Below are 21,699 nucleotides of genomic sequence, written 5' to 3' on the forward strand. Positions count from 1 at the left end.
ATAGAGAGCGGCCGTATCCTGTATGTAGAGAGCGGCCGTATTCTGTATAGAGAGAGCGGCCGTATCCTGTATGTAGAGAGCGGCCGTATCCTGTATGTAGAGCGGCCGTATCCTGTATGTAGAGAGCGGCCTTATCCTGTACAGAGAGAGCGGCTGTAACCTGTATGTAGAGCGGCCGTATCCTGTATGTAGAGAGCGGCCGTATCCTGTATGTAGAGCGCGGCCGTATCCTGTATGTAGAGCATCCGTATCCTGTGTGTAGAGTGGCCGTATCCTGTATGTAGAGAGCGGCCGTATCCTGTATGTAGAGAGCGGCCGTATCCTGTATATAGAGAGTGGCCGTATCCTGTATGTAGAGCGCGACCGTATCCTGTATGTAGAGCGCGGCCGTATCCTGTATAGAGAGAGCGGCCGTATCCTGTATAGAGAGAGCGGCCGTATCCTGTATGTAGAGAGCGGCCGTATCCTGTATGTAGAGAGAGGCCATATCCTGTATGTAGAGAGCGGCCGTATCCTGTATGTAGAGGGTCCGTATCCTGTATGTAGAAGGCGGCCGTATCCTGTATGTAGAGTGGCCGTAGCCTGTATGTAGAGCGGCCGTATCCTGTATATAGAGAGTGGCCGTATCCTGTATGTAGAGCGCGGCCGTATCCTGTATGTAGAGCGCAGCCGTATCCTGTATGTAGAGCGCGGCCGTTTCCTGTATAGAGAGCGGCCGTATCCTGTATGTAAAGAGCGGCCGCATCCTGTATAGAGAGCGGCCGTATCCTGTATAGAGAGCGGCCGTATCCTGTATGTAGAGAGCGGCCGTATCCTGTATAGAGAGCGGCCGTATCCTGTATGTAGAGAGCGGCCGTATCCTGTATAGAGAGCGGCCATATCCTGTATAGAGAGCGGGCGTATCCTGTATGTAGAGAGCGGCCGTATCCTGTATGTAGAGAGCGGCCGTATCCTGTATAGAGAGCGGCCGTATCCTATATGTAAAGAGCGGCCGTATCCTGTATAGAGAGCGGCCGTATCATGTATGTAGAGAGCGGCCGTATCCTGTATAGAGAGCGGCCGTATCCTGTATGTAGAGAGCGGCCGTATCCTGTATGTAGAGAGCGGCCGTATCCTGTATAGAGAGCGGCCGTATCCTGTATGTAGAGAGCGGCCGTATCCTGTATGTAGAGAGCGGCCGTATCCTGTATGTAGAGAGCGGCCGTATCCTGTACAGAGAGAGCGGCTGTAACCTGTATGTAGAGCGGCCGTATCCTGTATGTAGAGAGCGGCCGTATCCTGTATGTAGAGAGCGGCCGTATCCTGTATGTAGAGCGCGGCCGTATCCTGTATGTAGAGAGCGGCCGTATCCTGTATGTAGAGCGGCCGTATCCTGTATGTAGAGAGCGGCCGTATCCTGTACAGAGAGAGCGGCCGTATCCTGTATGTAGAGAGCGGCCGTATCCTGTATGTAGAGAGCGGCCGTATCCTGTATGTAGAGCGGCCGTATCCTGTATATAGAGAGCGGCCGTATCCTGTATGTAGAGCGCGGGCGTATCCTGTATGTAGAGAGCGGCCGTATCCTGTATATAGAGAGTGGCCGTATCCTGTATGTAGAGAGCGGCCGTATCCTGTATGTAGAGCGCGGCCGTATCCTGTATGTAGAGCGCGGCCGTATCCTGTATGTAGAGAGCGGCCGTATCCTGTATGTAGAGAGCGGCCGTATCCTGTATAAAGAGAGCGGCCGTATCCTGTATGTAGAGCGCGGCCGTATCCTGTATGTAGAGAGCGGCCGTATCCTGTATATAGAGAGTGGCCGTATCCTGTATGTAGAGCGCGGCCGTATCCTGTATGTAGAGCGCGGCCGTATCCTGTATAGAGAGAGCGGCCGTATCCTGTATAGAGAGAGCGGCCGTATCCTGTATGTAGAGAGCGGCCGTATCCTGTATAGAGAGAGCGGCCGTATCCTGTATGTAGAGAGAGGCCATATCCTGTATGTAGAGAGCGGCCGTATCCTGTATGTAGAGGGTCCGTATCCTGTATGTAGAAGGCGGCCGTATCCTGTATGTAGAGTGGCCGTATACTGTATGTAGAGCGGCCGTATCCTGTATATAGAGAGTGGCCGTATCCTGTATGTAGAGCGCGGCCGTATCCTGTATGTAGAGCGCGGCCGTATCCTGTATGTAGAGCGCGGCCGTATCCTGTATAGAGAGCGGCCGTATCCTGTATGTAAAGAGCGGCCGTATCCTGTATAGAGAGCGGCCGTATCCTGTATGTAGAGAGCGGCCTTATCCTGTATAGAGAGCGGCCGTATCCTGTATGTAGAGAGCGGCCATATCCTGTATAGAAAGCGGCCGTATCCTGTATGTAGAGAGCGGCCGTATCCTGTATGTAGAGAGCGGCCGTATCCTGTATGTAGAGAGCGGCCGTATCCTGTACAGAGAGAGCGGCTGTAACCTGTATGTAGAGCGGCCGTATCCTGTATGTAGAGTGCGGCCGTATCCTGTATGTAGAGTGCGGCCGTATCCTGTATGTAGAGAGCGGCCGTATCCTGTATAGAGAGCGGCCGTATCCTGTTTGTAGAGAGCGGCCGTATCCTGTATAAAGAGAGCGGCCGTATCCTGTATGTAGAGCGCGGCCGTATCCTGTATGTAGAGAGCGGCCGTATCCTGTATAGAGTGCGGCCGTATCCTGTATGTAGAGAGAGGCCGTATCTTGTATAGAGAGCGGCCGTATCCTGTATGTAGAGAGCGGCCGTATCCTGTATAGAGAGAGCGGCCGTATCCTGTATGTAGAGAGCGGCCGTATCCTGTATGTAGAGCGGCCGTATCCTGTATGTAGAGAGCGGCCTTATCCTGTACAGAGAGAGCCCCGTAACCTGTATGTAGAGCGGCCGTATCCTGTATGTAGAGAGCGGCCGTATCCTGTATGTAGAGTGCGGCCGTATCCTGTATGTAGAGCGCGGCCGTATCCTGTATGTAGAGCGCGGCCGTATCCTGTATGTAGAGCGCGGCCGTATCCTGTATGTAGAGCGCGGCCGTATCCTGTATAGAGAGCGGCCGTATCCTGTATGTAGAGAGCGGCCGTATACTGTATGTAGAGAGCGTCCGTATCCTGTATGTAGAGAGCGGCCGTATCCTGTATGTAGAGCGGCCGTATCCTGTATATAGAGAGCGGCCGTATCCTGTATGTAGAGCGCGGCCGTATCCTGTATGTAGAGAGCGGCCGTATCCTGTATGTAGAGAGCGGCCGTATCCTGTATGTAGAGCGCGGCCGTATCCTGTATGTAGAGCGCGGCCGTATCCTGTATGTAGAGCGCGGCCGTATCCTGTATAGAGAGCGGCCGTATCCTGTATGTAGAGAGCGGCCGTATCCTGTATGTAGAGAGCGTCCGTATCCTGTATGTAGAGAGCGGCCGTATCCTGTATGTAGAGCGGCCGTATCCTGTATATAGAGAGCGGCCGTATCCTGTATGTAGAGCGCGGCCGTATCCTGTATGTAGAGAGCGGCCGTATCCTGTATGTAGAGAGCGGCCGTATCCTGTATGTAGAGAGCGGCCGTATCCTGTATAGAGAGCGGCCGTATCCTGTATGTAGAGAGCGGCCGTATCCTGTATAAAGAGAGCGGCCGTATCCTGTATGTAGAGCGCGGCCGTATCCTGTATGTAGAGAGCGGCCGTATCCTGTATAGAGTGCGGCCGTATCCTGTATGTAGAGAGCGGCCGTATCCTGTATGTAGAGAGCGGCCGTATCCTGTATGTAGAGAGCGGCCGTATCCTGTATAGAGAGAGCGGCCGTATCCTGTATGTAGAGAGCGGCCGTATCCTGTATGTAGAGCGGCCGTATCCTGTATGTAGAGAGCGGCCTTATCCTGTACAGAGAGAGCGGCCGTAACCTGTATGTAGAGAGCGGCCGTATCCTGTATGTAGAGAGCGGCCGTATCCTGTATGTAGAGCGCGGCCGTATCCTGTATGTAGAGCATCCGTATCCTGTGTGTAGAGTGGCCGTATCCTGTATGTAGAGAGTGGCCGTATCCTGTATGTAGAGAGCGGCCGTATCCTGTATATAGAGAGTGGCCGTATCCTGCATGTAGAGCGCGGCCGTATCCTGTATGTAGACCGCGGTCGTATCCTGTATAGAGAGAGCGGCCGTATCCTGTATAGAGAGAGCGGCCGTATCCTGTATGTAGAGAGCGGCCGTATCCTGTATAGAGAGAGCGGCCATATCCTGTATGTAGAGAGAGGCCATATCCTGTATGTAGAGAGCGGCCGTATCCTGTATGTAGAGGGTCCGTATCCTGTATGTAGAAGGCGGCCGTATCCTGTATGTAGAGTGGCCGTATCCTGTATGTAGAGCGGCCGTATCCTGTATATAGAGAGTGGCCGTATCCTGTATGTAGAGCGCGGCCGTATCCTGTATGTAGAGCGCGGCCTTATCCTGTATGTAGAGCGCGGCTGTATCCTGTATAGATAGCGGCCGTATCCTGTATGTAAAGAGCGGCCGTATCCTGTATAGAGAGCGGCCGTATCCTGTATGTAGAGAGCGGCCGTATCCTGTATGTAGAGAGCGGCCGTATCCTGTATATAGAGAGCGGCCGTATCCTGTATAGAGAGCGGCCGTATCCTGTATGTAGAGAGCAGCCGTATCCTGTATGTAGAGAGCAGCCGTATCCTGTATGTAGAGAGCGGCCGTATCCTGTATGTAGAGAGCGGCCGTATCCTGTATGTAGAGAGCGGACGTATCCTGTATGTAGAGAGCGGCCGTATCCTGTATAGAGTGCGGCCGTATCCTGTATGTAGAGAGAGGCCGTATCCTGTATAGAGAGCGGCCGTATCCTGTATGTAGAGAGCGGCCGTATCCTGTATGTAGAGCGGCCGTATCCTGTATGTAGAGAGCGGCCTTATCCTGTACAGAGAGAGCGGCCGTAACCTGTATGTAGAGCGGCCGTATCCTGTATGTAGAGAGCGGCCGTATCCTGTATGTAGAGAGCGGCCGTATCCTGTATGTAGAGCGCGGCCGTATCCTGTATGTAGAGCATCCGTATCCTGTATGTAGAGCATCCGTATCCTGTGTGTAGAGTGGCCGTATCCTGTATGTAGAGAGCGGCCGTATCCTGTATGTAGAGAGCGGCCGTATCCTGTATATAGAGAGTGGCCGTATCCTGCATGTAGAGCGCGGCCGTATCCTGCATGTAGAGCGCGGTCGTATCCTGTATAGAGAGAGCGGCTGTATCCTGTATAGAGAGAGCGGCCGTATCCTGTATAGAGAGAGCGGCCATATCCTGTATGTAGAGGCCATATCCTGTATGTAGAGAGCGGCCGTATCCTGTATGTAGAGGGTCCGTATCCTGTATGTAGAAGGCGGCCGTATCCTGTATGTAGAGTGGCCGTATCCTGTATGTAGAGCGGCCGTATCCTGTATGTAGAGCGGCCGTATCCTGTATATAGAGAGTGGCCGTATCCTGTATGTAGAGCGCGGCCGTATCCTGTATAGAGAGCGGCCGTATCCTGTATGTAGAGAGCGGCCGTATCCTGTATGTAGAGAGCGTCCGTATCCTGTATGTAGAGAGCGGCCGTATCCTGTATGTAGAGCGGCCGTATCCTGTATATAGAGAGCGGCCGTATCCTGTATGTAGAGCGCGGCCGTATCCTGTATGTAGAGAGCGGCCGTATCCTGTATATAGAGAGCGGCCGTATCCTGTATAGAGAGCGGCCGTATCCTGTATGTAGAGAGCAGCCGTATCCTGTATAGAGAGCGGCCGTATCCTGTATGTAGAGAGCGGCCGTATCCTGTATGTAGAGAGCGGCCGTATCCTGTATGTAGAGAGCGGCCGTATCCTGTATATAGAGAGTGGCCGTATCCTGCATGTAGAGCGCGGCCGTATCCTGTATGTAGAGCGCGGTCGTATCCTGTATAGAGAGAGCGGCCGTATCCTGTATAGAGAGAGCGGCCGTATCCTGTATGTAGAGAGCGGCCGTATCCTGTATAGAGAGAGCGGCCATATCCTGTATAGAGAGAGCGGCCATATCCTGTATGTAGAGAGAGGCCATATCCTGTATGTAGAGAGCGGCCGTATCCTGTATGTAGAGGGTCCGTATCCTGTATGTAGAAGGCGGCCGTATCCTGTATGTAGAGTGGCCGTATCCTGTATGTAGAGAGCGGCCGTATCCTGTATAGAGAGCGGCCGTATCCTGTATGTAGAGAGCAGCCGTATCCTGTATAGAGAGCGGCCGTATCCTGTATGTAGAGAGCGGCCGTATCCTGTATGTAGAGAGCGGCCGTATCCTGTATAGAGTGCGGCCGTATCCTGTATGTAGAGAGAGGCCGTATCCTGTATAGAGAGCGGCCGTATCCTGTATGTAGAGAGCGGCCGTATCCTGTATAGAGAGAGCGGCCGTATCCTGTATGTAGAGAGCGGCCGTATCCTGTATGTAGAGCGGCCGTATCCTGTATGTAGAGAGCGGCCTTATCCTGTACAGAGAGAGCGGCCGTAACCTGTATGTAGAGCGGCCGTATCCTGTATGTAGAGAGCAGCCGTATCCTGTATGTAGAGAGCGGCCGTATCCTGTATGTAGAGCGCGGCCGTATCCTGTATGTAGAGCATCCGTATCCTGTGTGTAGAGTGGCCGTATCCTGTATGTAGAGAGCGGCCGTATCCTGTATGTAGAGAGCGGCCGTATCCTGTATATAGAGAGTGGCCGTATCCTGCATGTAGAGCGCGGCCGTATCCTGTATGTAGAGCGCGGTCGTATCCTGTATAGAGAGAGCGGCCGTATCCTGTATAGAGAGAGCGGCCGTATCCTGTATAGAGAGAGCGGCCGTATCCTGTATGTAGAGAGCGGCCGTATCCTGTATAGAGAGAGCAGCCATATCCTGTATGTAGAGAGAGGCCATATCCTGTATGTAGAGAGCGGCCGTATCCTGTATGTAGAGGGTCCGTATCCTGTATGTAGAAGGCGGCCGTATCCTGTATGTAGAGTGGCCGTATCCTGTATCTAGAGCGGCCGTATCCTGTATATAGAGAGTGGCCGTATCCTGTATGTAGAGCGCGGCCGTATCCTGTATGTAGAGCGCGGCCGTATCCTGTATAGAGAGCGGCCGTATCCTGTATGTAAAGAGCGGCCGTATCCTGTATAGAGAGCGGCCGTATCCTGTATGTAGAGAGCGGCCGTATCCTGTATAGAGAGCGGCCGTATCCTGTATGTAGAGAGCGGCCGTATCCTGTATAGAGAGCGGCCGTATCCTGTATGTAGAGAGCGGCCGTATCCTGTATGTAGAGAGCGGCCGTATCCTGTATAGAGTGCGGCCGTATCCTGTATGTAGAGAGAGGCCGTATCCTGTATAGAGAGCGGCCGTATCCTGTATGTAGAGAGCGGCCGTATCCTGTATAGAGAGAGCGGCCGTATCCTGTATGTAGAGAGCGGCCGTATCCTGTATGTAGAGCGGCCGTATCCTGTATGTAGAGAGCGGCCTTATCCTGTACAGAGAGAGCGGCCGTAACCTGTATGTAGAGCGGCCGTATCCTGTATGTAGAGAGCGGCCGTATCCTGTATAGAGTGCGGCCGTATCCTGTATGTAGAGAGAGGCCGTATCCTGTGTGTAGAGTGGCCGTATCCTGTATGTAGAGAGCGGCCGTATCCTGTATGTAGAGAGCGGCCGTATCCTGTATAGAGTGCGGCCGTATCCTGTATGTAGAGAGAGGCCGTATCCTGTATAGAGAGCGGCCGTATCCTGTATGTAGAGAGCGGCCGTATCCTGTATAGAGTGCGGCCGTATCCTGTATGTAGAGAGCGGCCGTATCCTGTATGTAGAGGGTCCGTATCCTGTATGTAGAAGGCGGCCGTATCCTGTATGTAGAGTGGCCGTATCCTGTATGTAGAGAGCGGCCGTATCCTGTATAGAGAGCGGCCGTATCCTGTATGTAGAGAGCAGCCGTATCCTGTATAGAGAGCGGCCGTATCCTGTATGTAGAGAGCGGCCGTATACTGTATGTAGAGAGCGGCCGTATCCTGTATAGAGTGCGGCCGTATCCTGTATGTAGAGAGAGGCCGTATCCTGTATAGAGAGCGGCCGTATCCTGTATGTAGAGAGCGGCCGTATCCTGTATAGAGAGAGCGGCCGTATCCTGTATGTAGAGAGCGGCCGTATCCTGTATGTAGAGCGGCCGTATCCTGTACGTAGAGAGCGGCCTTATCCTGTACAGAGAGAGCGGCCGTAACCTGTATGTAGAGCGGCCGTATCCTGTATGTAGAGAGCGGCCGTATCCTGTATGTAGAGAGCGGCCGTATCCTGTATGTAGAGCGCAGCCGTATCCTGTATGTAGAGCATCCGTATCCTGTGTGTAGAGTGGCCGTATCCTGTATGTAGAGAGCGGCCGTATCCTGTATGTAGAGAGCGGCCGTATCCTGTATATAGAGAGTGGCCGTATCCTGCATGTAGAGCGCGGCCGTATCCTGCATGTAGAGCGCGGTCGTATCCTGTATAGAGAGAGCGGCCGTATCCTGTATAGAGAGAGCGGCCGTATCCTGTATAGAGAGAGCGGCCGTATCCTGTATGTAGAGAGCGGCCGTATCCTGTATAGAGAGAGCGGCCATATCCTGTATGTAGAGAGAGGCCATATCCTGTATGTAGAGAGCGGCCGTATCCTGTATGTAGAGGGTCCGTATCCTGTATGTAGAAGGCGGCCGTATCCTGTATGTAGAGTGGCCGTATCCTGTATGTAGAGCGGCTGTATCCTGTATATAGAGAGTGGCCGTATCCTGTATGTAGAGCGCGGCCGTATCCTGTATGTAGAGCGCGGCCGTATCCTGTATAGAGAGCGGCCGTATCCTGTATGTAAAGAGCGGCCGTATCCTGTATAGAGAGCGGCCGTATCCTGTATGTAGAGAGCGGCCGTATCCTGTATAGAGAGCGGCCGTATCCTGTATAGAGAGCGGCCGTATCCTGTATGTAGAGAGCGGCCGTATCCTGTATAGAGTGCGGCCGTATCCTGTATGTAGAGAGCGGCCGTATCCTGTATGTAGAGAGCGGCCGTATCCTGTATAGAGAGAGCGGCCGTATCCTGTATATAGAGAGCGGCCGTATCCTGTATAGAGAGCGGCTGTATCCTGTATGTAGAGAGCAGCCGTATCCTGTATAGAGAGCGGCCGTATCCTGTATGTAGAGAGCGGCCGTATCCTGTATGTAGAGAGCGGCCGTATCCTGTATGTAGAGAGAGGCCGTATCCTGTATAGAGAGCGGCCGTATCCTGTATGTAGAGAGCGGCCGTATCCTGTATAGAGAGAGCGGCCGTATCCTGTATGTAGAGAGCGGCCGTATCCTGTATAGAGTGCGGCCGTATCCTGTATGTAGAGAGAGGCCGTATCCTGTATAGAGAGCGGCCGTATCCTGTATGTAGAGAGCGGCCGTATCCTGTATAGAGAGAGCGGCCGTATCCTGTATGTAGAGAGCGGCCGTATCCTGTATGTAGAGCGGCCGTATCCTGTATGTAGAGAGCGGCCTTATCCTGTACAGAGAGAGCGGCCGTAACCTGTATGTAGAGCGGCCGTATCCTGTATGTAGAGAGCGGCCGTATCCTGTATGTAGAGAGCGGCCGTATCCTGTATGTAGAGCGCGGCCGTATCCTGTATGTAGAGCATCCGTATCCTGTATGTAGAGCGGCCGTATCCTGTATGTAGAGAGCGGCCTTATCCTGTACAGAGAGAGCCCCGTAACCTGTATGTAGAGCGGCCGTATCCTGTATGTAGAGAGCGGCCGTATCCTGTATGTAGAGTGCGGCCGTATCCTGTATGTAGAGCGCGGCCGTATCCTGTATGTAGAGCGCGGCCGTATCCTGTATGTAGAGCGCGGCCGTATCCTGTATGTAGAGCGCGGCCGTATCCTGTATAGAGAGCGGCCGTATCCTGTATGTAGAGAGCGGCCGTATACTGTATGTAGAGAGCGTCCGTATCCTGTATGTAGAGAGCGGCCGTATCCTGTATGTAGAGCGGCCGTATCCTGTATATAGAGAGCGGCCGTATCCTGTATGTAGAGCGCGGCCGTATCCTGTATGTAGAGAGCGGCCGTATCCTGTATGTAGAGAGCGGCCGTATCCTGTATGTAGAGCGCGGCCGTATCCTGTATGTAGAGCGCGGCCGTATCCTGTATGTAGAGCGCGGCCGTATCCTGTATAGAGAGCGGCCGTATCCTGTATGTAGAGAGCGTCCGTATCCTGTATGTAGAGAGCGGCCGTATCCTGTATGTAGAGCGGCCGTATCCTGTATATAGAGAGCGGCCGTATCCTGTATGTAGAGCGCGGCCGTATCCTGTATGTAGAGAGCGGCCGTATCCTGTATGTAGAGAGCGGCCGTATCCTGTATGTAGAGAGCGGCCGTATCCTGTATGTAGAGAGCGGCCGTATCCTGTATAGAGAGCGGCCGTATCCTGTATGTAGAGAGCGGCCGTATCCTGTATAAAGAGAGCGGCCGTATCCTGTATGTAGAGCGCGGCCGTATCCTGTATGTAGAGAGCGGCCGTATCCTGTATAGAGTGCGGCCGTATCCTGTATGTAGAGAGCGGCCGTATCCTGTATGTAGAGAGCGGCCGTATCCTGTATGTAGAGAGCGGCCGTATCCTGTATAGAGAGAGCGGCCGTATCCTGTATGTAGAGAGCGGCCGTATCCTGTATGTAGAGCGGCCGTATCCTGTATGTAGAGAGCGGCCTTATCCTGTACAGAGAGAACCCCGTAACCTGTATGTAGAGCGGCCGTATCCTGTATGTAGAGAGCGGCCGTATCCTGTATGTAGAGAGCGGCCGTATCCTGTATGTAGAGCGCGGCCGTATCCTGTATGTAGAGCATCCGTATCCTGTGTGTAGAGTGGCCGTATCCTGTATGTAGAGAGCGGCCGTATCCTGTATGTAGAGAGCGGCCGTATCCTGTATGTAGAGAGCGGCCGTATCCTGTATATAGAGAGTGGCCGTATCCTGCATGTAGAGCGCGGCCGTATCCTGTATGTAGAGCATCCGTATCCTGTGTGTAGAGTGGCCGTATCCTGTATGTAGAGAGCGGCCGTATCCTGTATGTAGAGAGCGGCCGTATCCTGTATATAGAGAGTGGCCGTATCCTGTATGTAGAGCGCGGCCGTATCCTGTATGTAGAGCGCGGCCGTATCTTGTATAGAGAGAGCGGTCGTATCCTGTATAGAGAGAGCGGCCGTATCCTGTATGTAGAGAGCGGCCGTATCCTGTATGTAGAGAGCGGCCGTATCCTGTATAGAGTGCGGCCGTATCCTGTATGTAGAGAGAGGCCGTATCCTGTATAGAGAGCGGCCGTATCCTGTATGTAGAGAGCGGCCGTATCCTGTATAGAGAGAGCGGCCGTATCCTGTATGTAGAGAGCGGCCGTATCCTGTATGTAGAGCGGCCGTATCCTGTATGTAGAGAGCGGCCTTATCCTGTACAGAGAGAGCGGCCGTAACCTGTATGTAGAGCGGCCGTATCCTGTATGTAGAGAGCGGCCGTATCCTGTATGTAGAGAGCGGCCGTATCCTGTATGTAGAGCGCGGCCGTATCCTGTATGTAGAGAGCGGCCGTATCTTGTATGTAGAGCGCGGTCGTATCCTGTATAGAGAGAGCGGCTGTATCCTGTATAGAGAGAGCGGCCGTATCCTGTATAGAGAGAGCGGCCATATCCTGTATGTAGAGGCCATATCCTGTATGTAGAGAGCGGCCGTATCCTGTATGTAGAGGGTCCGTATCCTGTATGTAGAAGGCGGCCGTATCCTGTATGTAGAGTGGCCGTATCCTGTATGTAGAGCGGCCGTATCCTGTATGTAGAGCGGCCGTATCCTGTATATAGAGAGTGGCCGTATCCTGTATGTAGAGCGCGGCCGTATCCTGTATAGAGAGCGGCCGTATCCTGTATGTAGAGAGCGGCCGTATCCTGTATGTAGAGAGCGTCCGTATCCTGTATGTAGAGAGCGGCCGTATCCTGTATGTAGAGCGGCCGTATCCTGTATATAGAGAGCGGCCGTATCCTGTATGTAGAGCGCGGCCGTATCCTGTATGTAGAGAGCGGCCGTATCCTGTATATAGAGAGCGGCCGTATCCTGTATGTAGAGAGCAGCCGTATCCTGTATGTAGAGAGCAGCCGTATCCTGTATAGAGAGCGGCCGTATCCTGTATGTAGAGAGCGGCCGTATCCTGTATGTAGAGAGCGGCCGTATCCTGTATGTAGAGAGCGGCCGTATCCTGTATATAGAGAGTGGCCGTATCCTGCATGTAGAGCGCGGCCGTATCCTGTATGTAGAGCGCGGTCGTATCCTGTATAGAGAGAGCGGCTGTATCCTGTATAGAGAGAGCGGCCGTATCCTGTATGTAGAGAGCGGCCGTATCCTGTATAGAGAGAGCGGCCATATCCTGTATAGAGAGAGCGGCCATATCCTGTATGTAGAGAGAGGCCATATCCTGTATGTAGAGAGCGGCCGTATCCTGTATGTAGAGGGTCCGTATCCTGTATGTAGAAGGCGGCCGTATCCTGTATGTAGAGTGGCCGTATCCTGTATGTAGAGAGCGGCCGTATCCTGTATAGAGAGCGGCCGTATCCTGTATGTAGAGAGCAGCCGTATCCTGTATAGAGAGCGGCCGTATCCTGTATGTAGAGAGCGGCCGTATCCTGTATGTAGAGAGCGGCCGTATCCTGTATAGAGTGCGGCCGTATCCTGTATGTAGAGAGAGGCCGTATCCTGTATAGAGAGCGGCCGTATCCTGTATGTAGAGAGCGGCCGTATCCTGTATAGAGAGAGCGGCCGTATCCTGTATGTAGAGAGCGGCCGTATCCTGTATGTAGAGCGGCCGTATCCTGTATGTAGAGAGCGGCCTTATCCTGTACAGAGAGAGCGGCCGTAACCTGTATGTAGAGCGGCCGTATCCTGTATGTAGAGAGCAGCCGTATCCTGTATGTAGAGAGCGGCCGTATCCTGTATGTAGAGCGCGGCCGTATCCTGTATAGAGTGCGGCCGTATCCTGTATGTAGAGAGAGGCCGTATCCTGTATAGAGAGCGGCCGTATCCTGTATGTAGAGAGCGGCCGTATCCTGTATAGAGAGAGCGGCCGTATCCTGTATGTAGAGAGCGGCCGTATCCTGTATGTAGAGCGGCCGTATCCTGTATGTAGAGAGCGGCCTTATCCTGTACAGAGAGAGCGGCCGTAACCTGTATGTAGAGCGGCCGTATCCTGTATGTAGAGAGCAGCCGTATCCTGTATGTAGAGAGCGGCCGTATCCTGTATGTAGAGCGCGGCCGTATCCTGTATGTAGAGCATCCGTATCCTGTGTGTAGAGTGGCCGTATCCTGTATGTAGAGAGCGGCCGTATCCTGTATGTAGAGAGCGGCCGTATCCTGTATATAGAGAGTGGCCGTATCCTGCATGTAGAGCGCGGCCGTATCCTGTATGTAGAGCGCGGTCGTATCCTGTATAGAGAGAGCGGCCGTATCCTGTATAGAGAGAGCGGCCGTATCCTGTATAGAGAGAGCGGCCGTATCCTGTATGTAGAGAGCGGCCGTATCCTGTATAGAGAGAGCAGCCATATCCTGTATGTAGAGAGAGGCCATATCCTGTATGTAGAGAGCGGCCGTATCCTGTATGTAGAGGGTCCGTATCCTGTATGTAGAAGGCGGCCGTATCCTGTATGTAGAGTGGCCGTATCCTGTATCTAGAGCGGCCGTATCCTGTATATAGAGAGTGGCCGTATCCTGTATGTAGAGCGCGGCCGTATCCTGTATGTAGAGCGCGGCCGTATCCTGTATAGAGAGCGGCCGTATCCTGTATGTAAAGAGCGGCCGTATCCTGTATAGAGAGCGGCCGTATCCTGTATGTAGAGAGCGGCCGTATCCTGTATAGAGAGCGGCCGTATCCTGTATGTAGAGAGCGGCCGTATCCTGTATAGAGAGCGGCCGTATCCTGTATGTAGAGAGCGGCCGTATCCTGTATGTAGAGAGCGGCCGTATCCTGTATAGAGTGCGGCCGTATCCTGTATGTAGAGAGAGGCCGTATCCTGTATAGAGAGCGGCCGTATCCTGTATGTAGAGAGCGGCCGTATCCTGTATAGAGAGAGCGGCCGTATCCTGTATGTAGAGAGCGGCCGTATCCTGTATGTAGAGCGGCCGTATCCTGTATGTAGAGAGCGGCCTTATCCTGTACAGAGAGAGCGGCCGTAACCTGTATGTAGAGCGGCCGTATCCTGTATGTAGAGAGCGGCCGTATCCTGTATAGAGTGCGGCCGTATCCTGTATGTAGAGAGAGGCCGTATCCTGTGTGTAGAGTGGCCGTATCCTGTATGTAGAGAGCGGCCGTATCCTGTATGTAGAGAGCGGCCGTATCCTGTATAGAGTGCGGCCGTATCCTGTATGTAGAGAGAGGCCGTATCCTGTATAGAGAGCGGCCGTATCCTGTATGTAGAGAGCGGCCGTATCCTGTATAGAGTGCGGCCGTATCCTGTATGTAGAGAGCGGCCGTATCCTGTATGTAGAGGGTCCGTATCCTGTATGTAGAAGGCGGCCGTATCCTGTATGTAGAGTGGCCGTATCCTGTATGTAGAGAGCGGCCGTATCCTGTATAGAGAGCGGCCGTATCCTGTATGTAGAGAGCAGCCGTATCCTGTATAGAGAGCGGCCGTATCCTGTATGTAGAGAGCGGCCGTATCCTGTATGTAGAGAGCGGCCGTATCCTGTATAGAGTGCGGCCGTATCCTGTATGTAGAGAGAGGCCGTATCCTGTATAGAGAGCGGCCGTATCCTGTATGTAGAGAGCGGCCGTATCCTGTATAGAGAGAGCGGCTGTATCCTGTATGTAGAGAGCGGCCGTATCCTGTATGTAGAGCGGCCGTATCCTGTACGTAGAGAGCGGCCTTATCCTGTACAGAGAGAGCGGCCGTAACCTGTATGTAGAGCGGCCGTATCCTGTATGTAGAGAGCGGCCGTATCCTGTATGTAGAGAGCGGCCGTATCCTGTATGTAGAGCGCAGCCGTATCCTGTATGTAGAGCATCCGTATCCTGTGTGTAGAGTGGCCGTATCCTGTATGTAGAGAGCGGCCGTATCCTGTATGTAGAGAGCGGCCGTATCCTGTATATAGAGAGTGGCCGTATCCTGCATGTAGAGCGCGGCCGTATCCTGCATGTAGAGCGCGGTCGTATCCTGTATAGAGAGAGCGGCCGTATCCTGTATAGAGAGAGCGGCCGTATCCTGTATAGAGAGAGCGGCCGTATCCTGTATGTAGAGAGCGGCCGTATCCTGTATAGAGAGAGCGGCCATATCCTGTATGTAGAGAGAGGCCATATCCTGTATGTAGAGAGCGGCCGTATCCTGTATGTAGAGGGTCCGTATCCTGTATGTAGAAGGCGGCCGTATCCTGTATGTAGAGTGGCCGTATCCTGTATGTAGAGCGGCTGTATCCTGTATATAGAGAGTGGCCGTATCCTGTATGTAGAGCGCGGCCGTATCCTGTATGTAGAGCGCGGCCGTATCCTGTATAGAGAGCGGCCGTATCCTGTATGTAAAGAGCGGCCGTATCCTGTATAGAGAGCGGCCGTATCCTGTATGTAGAGAGCGGCCGTATCCTGTATAGAGAGCGGCCGTATCCTGTATAGAGAGCGGCCGTATCCTGTATGTAGAGAGCGGCCGTATCCTGTATAGAGTGCGGCCGTATCCTGTATGTAGAGAGCGGCCGTATCCTGTATGTAGAGAGCGGCCGTATCCTGTATAGAGAGAGCGGCCGTATCCTGTATATAGAGAGCGGCCGTATCCTGTATAGAGAGCGGCTGTATCCTGTATGTAGAGAGCAGCCGTATCCTGTATAGAGAGCGGCCGTATCCTGTATGTAGAGAGCGGCCGTATCCTGTATGTAGAGAGCGGCCGTATCCTGTATGTAGAGAGAGGCCGTATCCTGTATAGAGAGCGGCCGTATCCTGTATGTAGAGAGCGGCCGTATCCTGTATAGAGAGAGCGGCCGTATCCTGTATGTAGAGAGCGGCCGTATCCTGTATAGAGTGCGGCCGTATCCTGTATGTAGAGAGAGGCCGTATCCTGTATAGAGAGCGGCCGTATCCTGTATGTAGAGAGCGGCCGTATCCTGTATAGAGAGAGCGGCCGTATCCTGTATGTAGAGAGCGGCCGTATCCTGTATGTAGAGCGGCCGTATCCTGTATGTAGAGAGCGGCCTTATCCTGTACAGAGAGAGCGGCCGTAACCTGTATGTAGAGCGGCCGTATCCTGTATGTAGAGAGCGGCCGTATCCTGTATGTAGAGAGCGGCCGTATCCTGTATGTAGAGCGCGGCCGTATCCTGTATGTAGAGCATCCGTATCCTGTGTGTAGAGTGGCCGTATCCTGTATGTAGAGAGCGGCCGTATCCTGTATGTAGAGAGCGGCCGTATCCTGTATAGAGAGAGGGGCCGTATCCTGTATGTAGAGAGCGGCCGTATCCTGTATGTAGAGCGGCCGTATCCTGTATGTAGAGAGCGGCCGTATCCTGTATGTAGAGCGGCCGTATCCTGTATGTAGAGCGGCCGTATCCTGTATGTAGAGAGAGCGGCCGTATCCTGTATGTAGAGAGCGGCCGTATCCTGTATGTAGAGAGCGGCCGTATCCTGTATAGAGAGAGGGGCCGTATCCTGTATGTAGAGCGCGGCCGTATCCTGTATGTAGAGCGGCCGTATCCTGTATGTAGAGAGCGGCCGTATCCTGTATGTAGAGCGGCCGTATCCTGTATGTAGAGCGCGGCCGTATCCTGTATGTAGAGCGTCCGTATCCTGTATGTAGAGCGGCCGTATCCTGTATATAGAGAGCGTCCGTATCTAGCTCTGAATTCTTTACCCGTCACGTCAGTGGGACTGACAGGTTCAGTGACAGCGGGTCCAGCGTGTGTCTGACACGCAGGATTGCGCTATTAGGCCGGGTTCCCATGGGACGGAGAGGCTGCGTAAAAATCACGCAGCGTGTCCGACCTGGAACCCGCAGGACATTACGTCGAAAAATCTCACCACAATTCCGCTGCGGAGGAAAGTCGTTCATACTTACCCCCCCCCTCCGACGTCCGCTCCGGCCTCCCTGGATGACGTTTCAGGCCATGTGACGCTGCAGCCTGTGATTGGCCTGTGATTGGCTGCAGCGGTCACATGGGACGCAACGTCATCCAGGGAGGCCGGACTGAAGGAAGAAGGGGGGCGTTCTGGGTAAGTGTGTTATTTTTCTCTTCCGACGTCTGGATTTTCGTGGGGTAAACGCTGTGATTACGCCGCTACGACCGGCTTTCTGCTGCGGGTTTTGCATCCCCATTAAAATCAATGTGGAAAACCTGCAACGGAAACGCAGCATAAACTGACATGGATTTAAATTCCGCACCGCAGGTCAAGTTATTAACGTTTACGCTGCGGTTTTTTCCGCAGCGTGGGAAGATTTTCTAAATCTCATCCACTTTGCTGCTACTGTAAATGCTGCGCAATTTCTGCACAGAATTCCGCAGCGTTTACGCTTCGTAGGAACCCGGCCTTACCGATCACATCTAAGTTCATAACCCGTCCCGCAGACCTGGCGGATTCCGGTCTCAGCGCTAGACGCAGCCGCTCCGTATACGGGATATAAACAGCCGGATTATTATATATTATATCTGGAAAGTTGCACCCGACAGAATTAGATAAAAATACAACAAAAAAACGATTTCAAAAGCCTTTAACAAAAATATTAGATCACGACAGGTTTTCAGCCCCTTAATTCAGACAATAAGGGTTTGATTCACTCACAGCAAGCAGAGATCTTGAAAATGGTAAGAAATCAAAACACAAAGTCTATTATGAAGTTACAGAACGGTTCATTATACAATGATGACACTTTATGGCTCACCCGGCCGTCATCGTGTAGGCGCTGCTGTCTCCATCCAGGACGCTCTGATCCGGCCCTTTCCACGTGACACTCGGCTTCGGTCGTCCACACACCTTACAATGTAACGTCACAGTGTCGCCCACTACACAGATGATGTCCTCCAGGTTTAGGAGGAACTCCGGGGCCACTGTGAAAATCATAAACCTCAGACTTAGACACGTAGGATGGGGTCATGTATTAAGACTGAGCGTGACTGCAATCCACGAGACCAAAGCAGAGGAAATCTACAGGCATTACCCAGAGCAGCCAATCAGGTCACTGCTTTAATTACCTAACCTACACTGGAGAGATGAACGCGGCAATCTCATTGGCAGCTGTGGGTGACAATGCCAGATTTCAAGACTCTTGTAGTGTCAAATTCAGAATACAGACGAGAAAATGTGCTGCCTGTGGCTTCATGTAACAGAATGTTATCATGTATCTCTATGGGAGCTGTATATATCTGTATGTAGTGAGCTCCCCCTAGTGGTGGCTGCAGGCAGCAGAATGTTATCATGTATCTCTATGGGAGCTGTATATATCTGTATGTAGTGAGCTCCCCCTAGTGGTGGCTGCAGGCAGTAGAATGTTATTATGTAACTTTATGGGAGCTGTATATATATGTATGTAGTGAGCTCCCCCTAGTGGTGGCTACAGGTAGCAGAATGTTATCATGTAACTCTATGGGAGCTGTATATATCTGTATGTAGTGAGCTCCCTCTAGTGATGGCTGTAGGTAGCAGAATGTTATCATGTATCTCTATGGGAGCTGTATATATATATATATGTATGTATGTAGTGAGCTCCCTCTAGTGGTGGCTGCTGGCAGGAGAATATTATTATGTAACTCTATGGGAGCTGTATATATCTGTATGTAGTGAGCTCCCTCTAGTGATGGCTGTAGATAGCAGAATGTTATCATGTATCTCTATGGGAGCTGTATATATCTGTATGTAGTCAGCTCCCCCTAGTGGTGTCTGCAGGCAGTAGAATGTTATCATGTAACTCTATGGGAGCTGTATATATATGTATGTAGTGAGCTCCTCCTAGTGGTGGCTGCAGGCAGTAGAATGATATCATGTAACTCTATGGGAGCTGTATATATATGTATGTAGTGAGCTCCCACTAGTGGTGGCTGAGACAGCAGAATGTTATCATGTATCTCTACGGGAGCTGTATATATCTGTATGTAGTGAGCTCCTCCTAGTGGTGACTGCAGGTAGCAGAATGTTATCATGTATCTCTACGGGAGCTGTATATATCTGTATGTAGTGAGCTCCCCCTAGTGGTGGCTGCAGGCAGTAGAATGATATCATGTAACTTTATGGGAGCTGTATATATCTGTATGTAGTGAGCTTCCCCTAGTGGTGTCTGCAGGCAGTAGAATGATATCATGTAACTTTATGGGTGCTGTATATATCTGTATGTACTGAGCTCCCTCAAGTGTTGGCTGTAGGTATCAGAATGTTATCATGTAACTCTATGGGAGCTGTATATATCTGTATGTAGTGAGCTCCCCCTAGTGGTGGCTGCAGACAGCAGAATGTTATCATGTAACTCTATGGAAGCTGTATATATCTGTATGTAGTGAACTCCCGAAAGTGGTGTCTGCAGGCAGTAGAATGTTATCATGTAACTCTATGGGAGCTGTATATATCTGTATGTAGTGAGCTCCCCCTAGTGGTGTCTGCAGGCAGTAGAATGTTATCATATAACTCTATGGGAGCTGCATATATCTGTATGTAGTGAACTCCCCCTAGTGGTGTCTGCAGGCAGTAGAATGTTATTATGTAACTTTATGGGTGCTGTATATATATGTATGTAGTGAGCTCCTCCTAGTGGTGACTGCAGGCAGTAGACTGTTATCATGTAACTCTATGGGAGCTGTATATATCTGTATGTAGTGAGCTCCTCCTAGTGGTGGCTGCAGGCAGCAGAATGTTATCATGTAACTCTATGGAAGATTTATATATCTGTATGTAGTGAGCTCCCCCTAGTGGTGGATGCAGGCAGTAGAATTATATCATGTAAATCTATGGGAGCTGTATATATCTGTATGTAGTGAGCTCCCCCTAGTGGTGGATGCAGGCAGTAGAATTATATCATGTAACTCTATGGGAGCTGTATATATCTGTATGTAGTGAGCTCCTCTTAGTGGTGACTGCAGGCAGCAGAATATTATCATGTATCTCTATGGGAGCTGTATATATCTGTATGTAGTGAGCTCCCCCTAGTGGTGGCTGAGACAGCAGAATGTTATCATGTATCTCTACGGGAGCTGTATATATCTGTATGTAGTGAGCTCCTCCTAGTGGTGACTGCAGGTAGCAGAATGTTATCATGTACCTCTACGGGAGCTGTATATATCTGTATGTAGTGAGCTCCCCCTAGTGGTGGCTGCAGGCAGTAGAATGATATCATGTAACTTTATGGGAGCTGTATATATCTGTATGTAGTGAGCTTCCCCTAGTGGTGTCTGCAGGCAGTAGAATGATATCATGTAACTTTATGGGTGCTGTATATATCTGTATGTACTGAGCTCCCTCAAGTGTTGGCTGTAGGTATCAGAATGTTATCATGTAACTCTATGGGAGCTGTATATATCTGTATGTAGTGAGCTCCCCCTAGTGGTGGCTGCAGACAGCAGAATGTTATCATGTAACTCTATGGAAGCTGTATATATCTGTATGTAGTGAACTCCCGAAAGTGGTGTCTGCAGGCAGTAGAATGTTATCATGTAACTCTATGGGAGCTGTATATATCTGTATGTAGTGAGCTCCCCCTAGTGGTGTCTGCAGGCAGTAGAATGTTATCATATAACTCTATGGGAGCTGTATATATCTGTATGTAGTGAACTCCCCCTAGTGGTGTCTGCAGGCAGTAGAATGTTATTATGTAACTTTATGGGTGCTGTATATATATGTATGTAGTGAGCTCCTCCTAGTGGTGACTGCAGGCAGTAGACTGTTATCATGTAACTCTATGGGAGCTGTATATATCTGTATGTAGTGAGCTCCTCCTAGTGGTGGCTGCAGGCAGCAGAATGTTATCATGTAACTCTATGGAAGATTTATATATCTGTATGTAGTGAGCTCCCCCTAGTGGTGGATGCAGGCAGTAGAATTATATCATCTATATCTATGGGAGCTGTATATATCTGTATGTAGTGAGCTCCCCCTAGTGGTGGATGCAGGCAGTAGAATTATATCATGTAACTCTATGGGAGCTGTATATATCTGTATGTAGTGAGCTCCCCCTAGTGGTGGCTGCAGGCAGCAGAATGTTATCATGTATCTCTACGGGAGCTGTATATATCTGTATGTAGTGAGCTCCCCCTAGTGGTGGCTGCAGGCAGCAGAATGTTATCATGTATCTCTACGGGAGCTGTATATATCTGTATGTAGTGAGCTCCCCCTAGTGGTGACTGCAGGCAGCAGAATATTATCATGTATCTCTATGGGAGCTGTATATATCTGTATGTAGTGAGCTCCCCCTAGTGGTGGCTGAGACAGCAGAATGTTATCATGTAACTCTATGGAAGCTGTATATATCTGTATGTAGTGAGCTCCCCCTAGTGGTGGCTGCAGGCAGCAGAATGTTATTATGTAACTTTATGGGTGCTGTATATATCTGTATGTAGTGAGCTCCCCCTAGTGGTGGCCGCAGGCAGCAGAATGTTATCATGTAACACTATGGGAGCTGTATATATCTGTATGTAGTGAGCTCTCCCTGGTGGTGGCTGCAGGTAGCAGAATGTTATTATGTAACTATATTGGAGATGTATATATCTGTATGTAGTGAGCTGCCCCCTAGTGGTGGCTGCAGGCA

General features: G+C 51.6%; 1 protein-coding gene across 4 annotated transcripts in view; it reads right to left on the reverse strand.

Annotated features, from left to right (window-relative positions):
• The window catches only part of KALRN (kalirin RhoGEF kinase), a 263,889-nt gene that overhangs the window by 19,244 nt on the left and 222,946 nt on the right, over positions 1 to 21,699 (reverse strand). For all 4 annotated transcript variants that reach the window (XM_075829015.1, XM_075829014.1, XM_075829013.1 and 1 more), the window contains one exon: positions 17,854 to 18,019. In XM_075829015.1, the coding sequence (XP_075685130.1) occupies positions 17,854 to 18,019 (166 nt within the window). The remainder of the gene's footprint in view (positions 1 to 17,853; positions 18,020 to 21,699) is intronic.

This window comes from Rhinoderma darwinii, chromosome 6 (assembly GCF_050947455.1).
Source record: "Rhinoderma darwinii isolate aRhiDar2 chromosome 6, aRhiDar2.hap1, whole genome shotgun sequence".
NCBI lineage: Eukaryota > Metazoa > Chordata > Amphibia > Anura > Rhinodermatidae > Rhinoderma > Rhinoderma darwinii.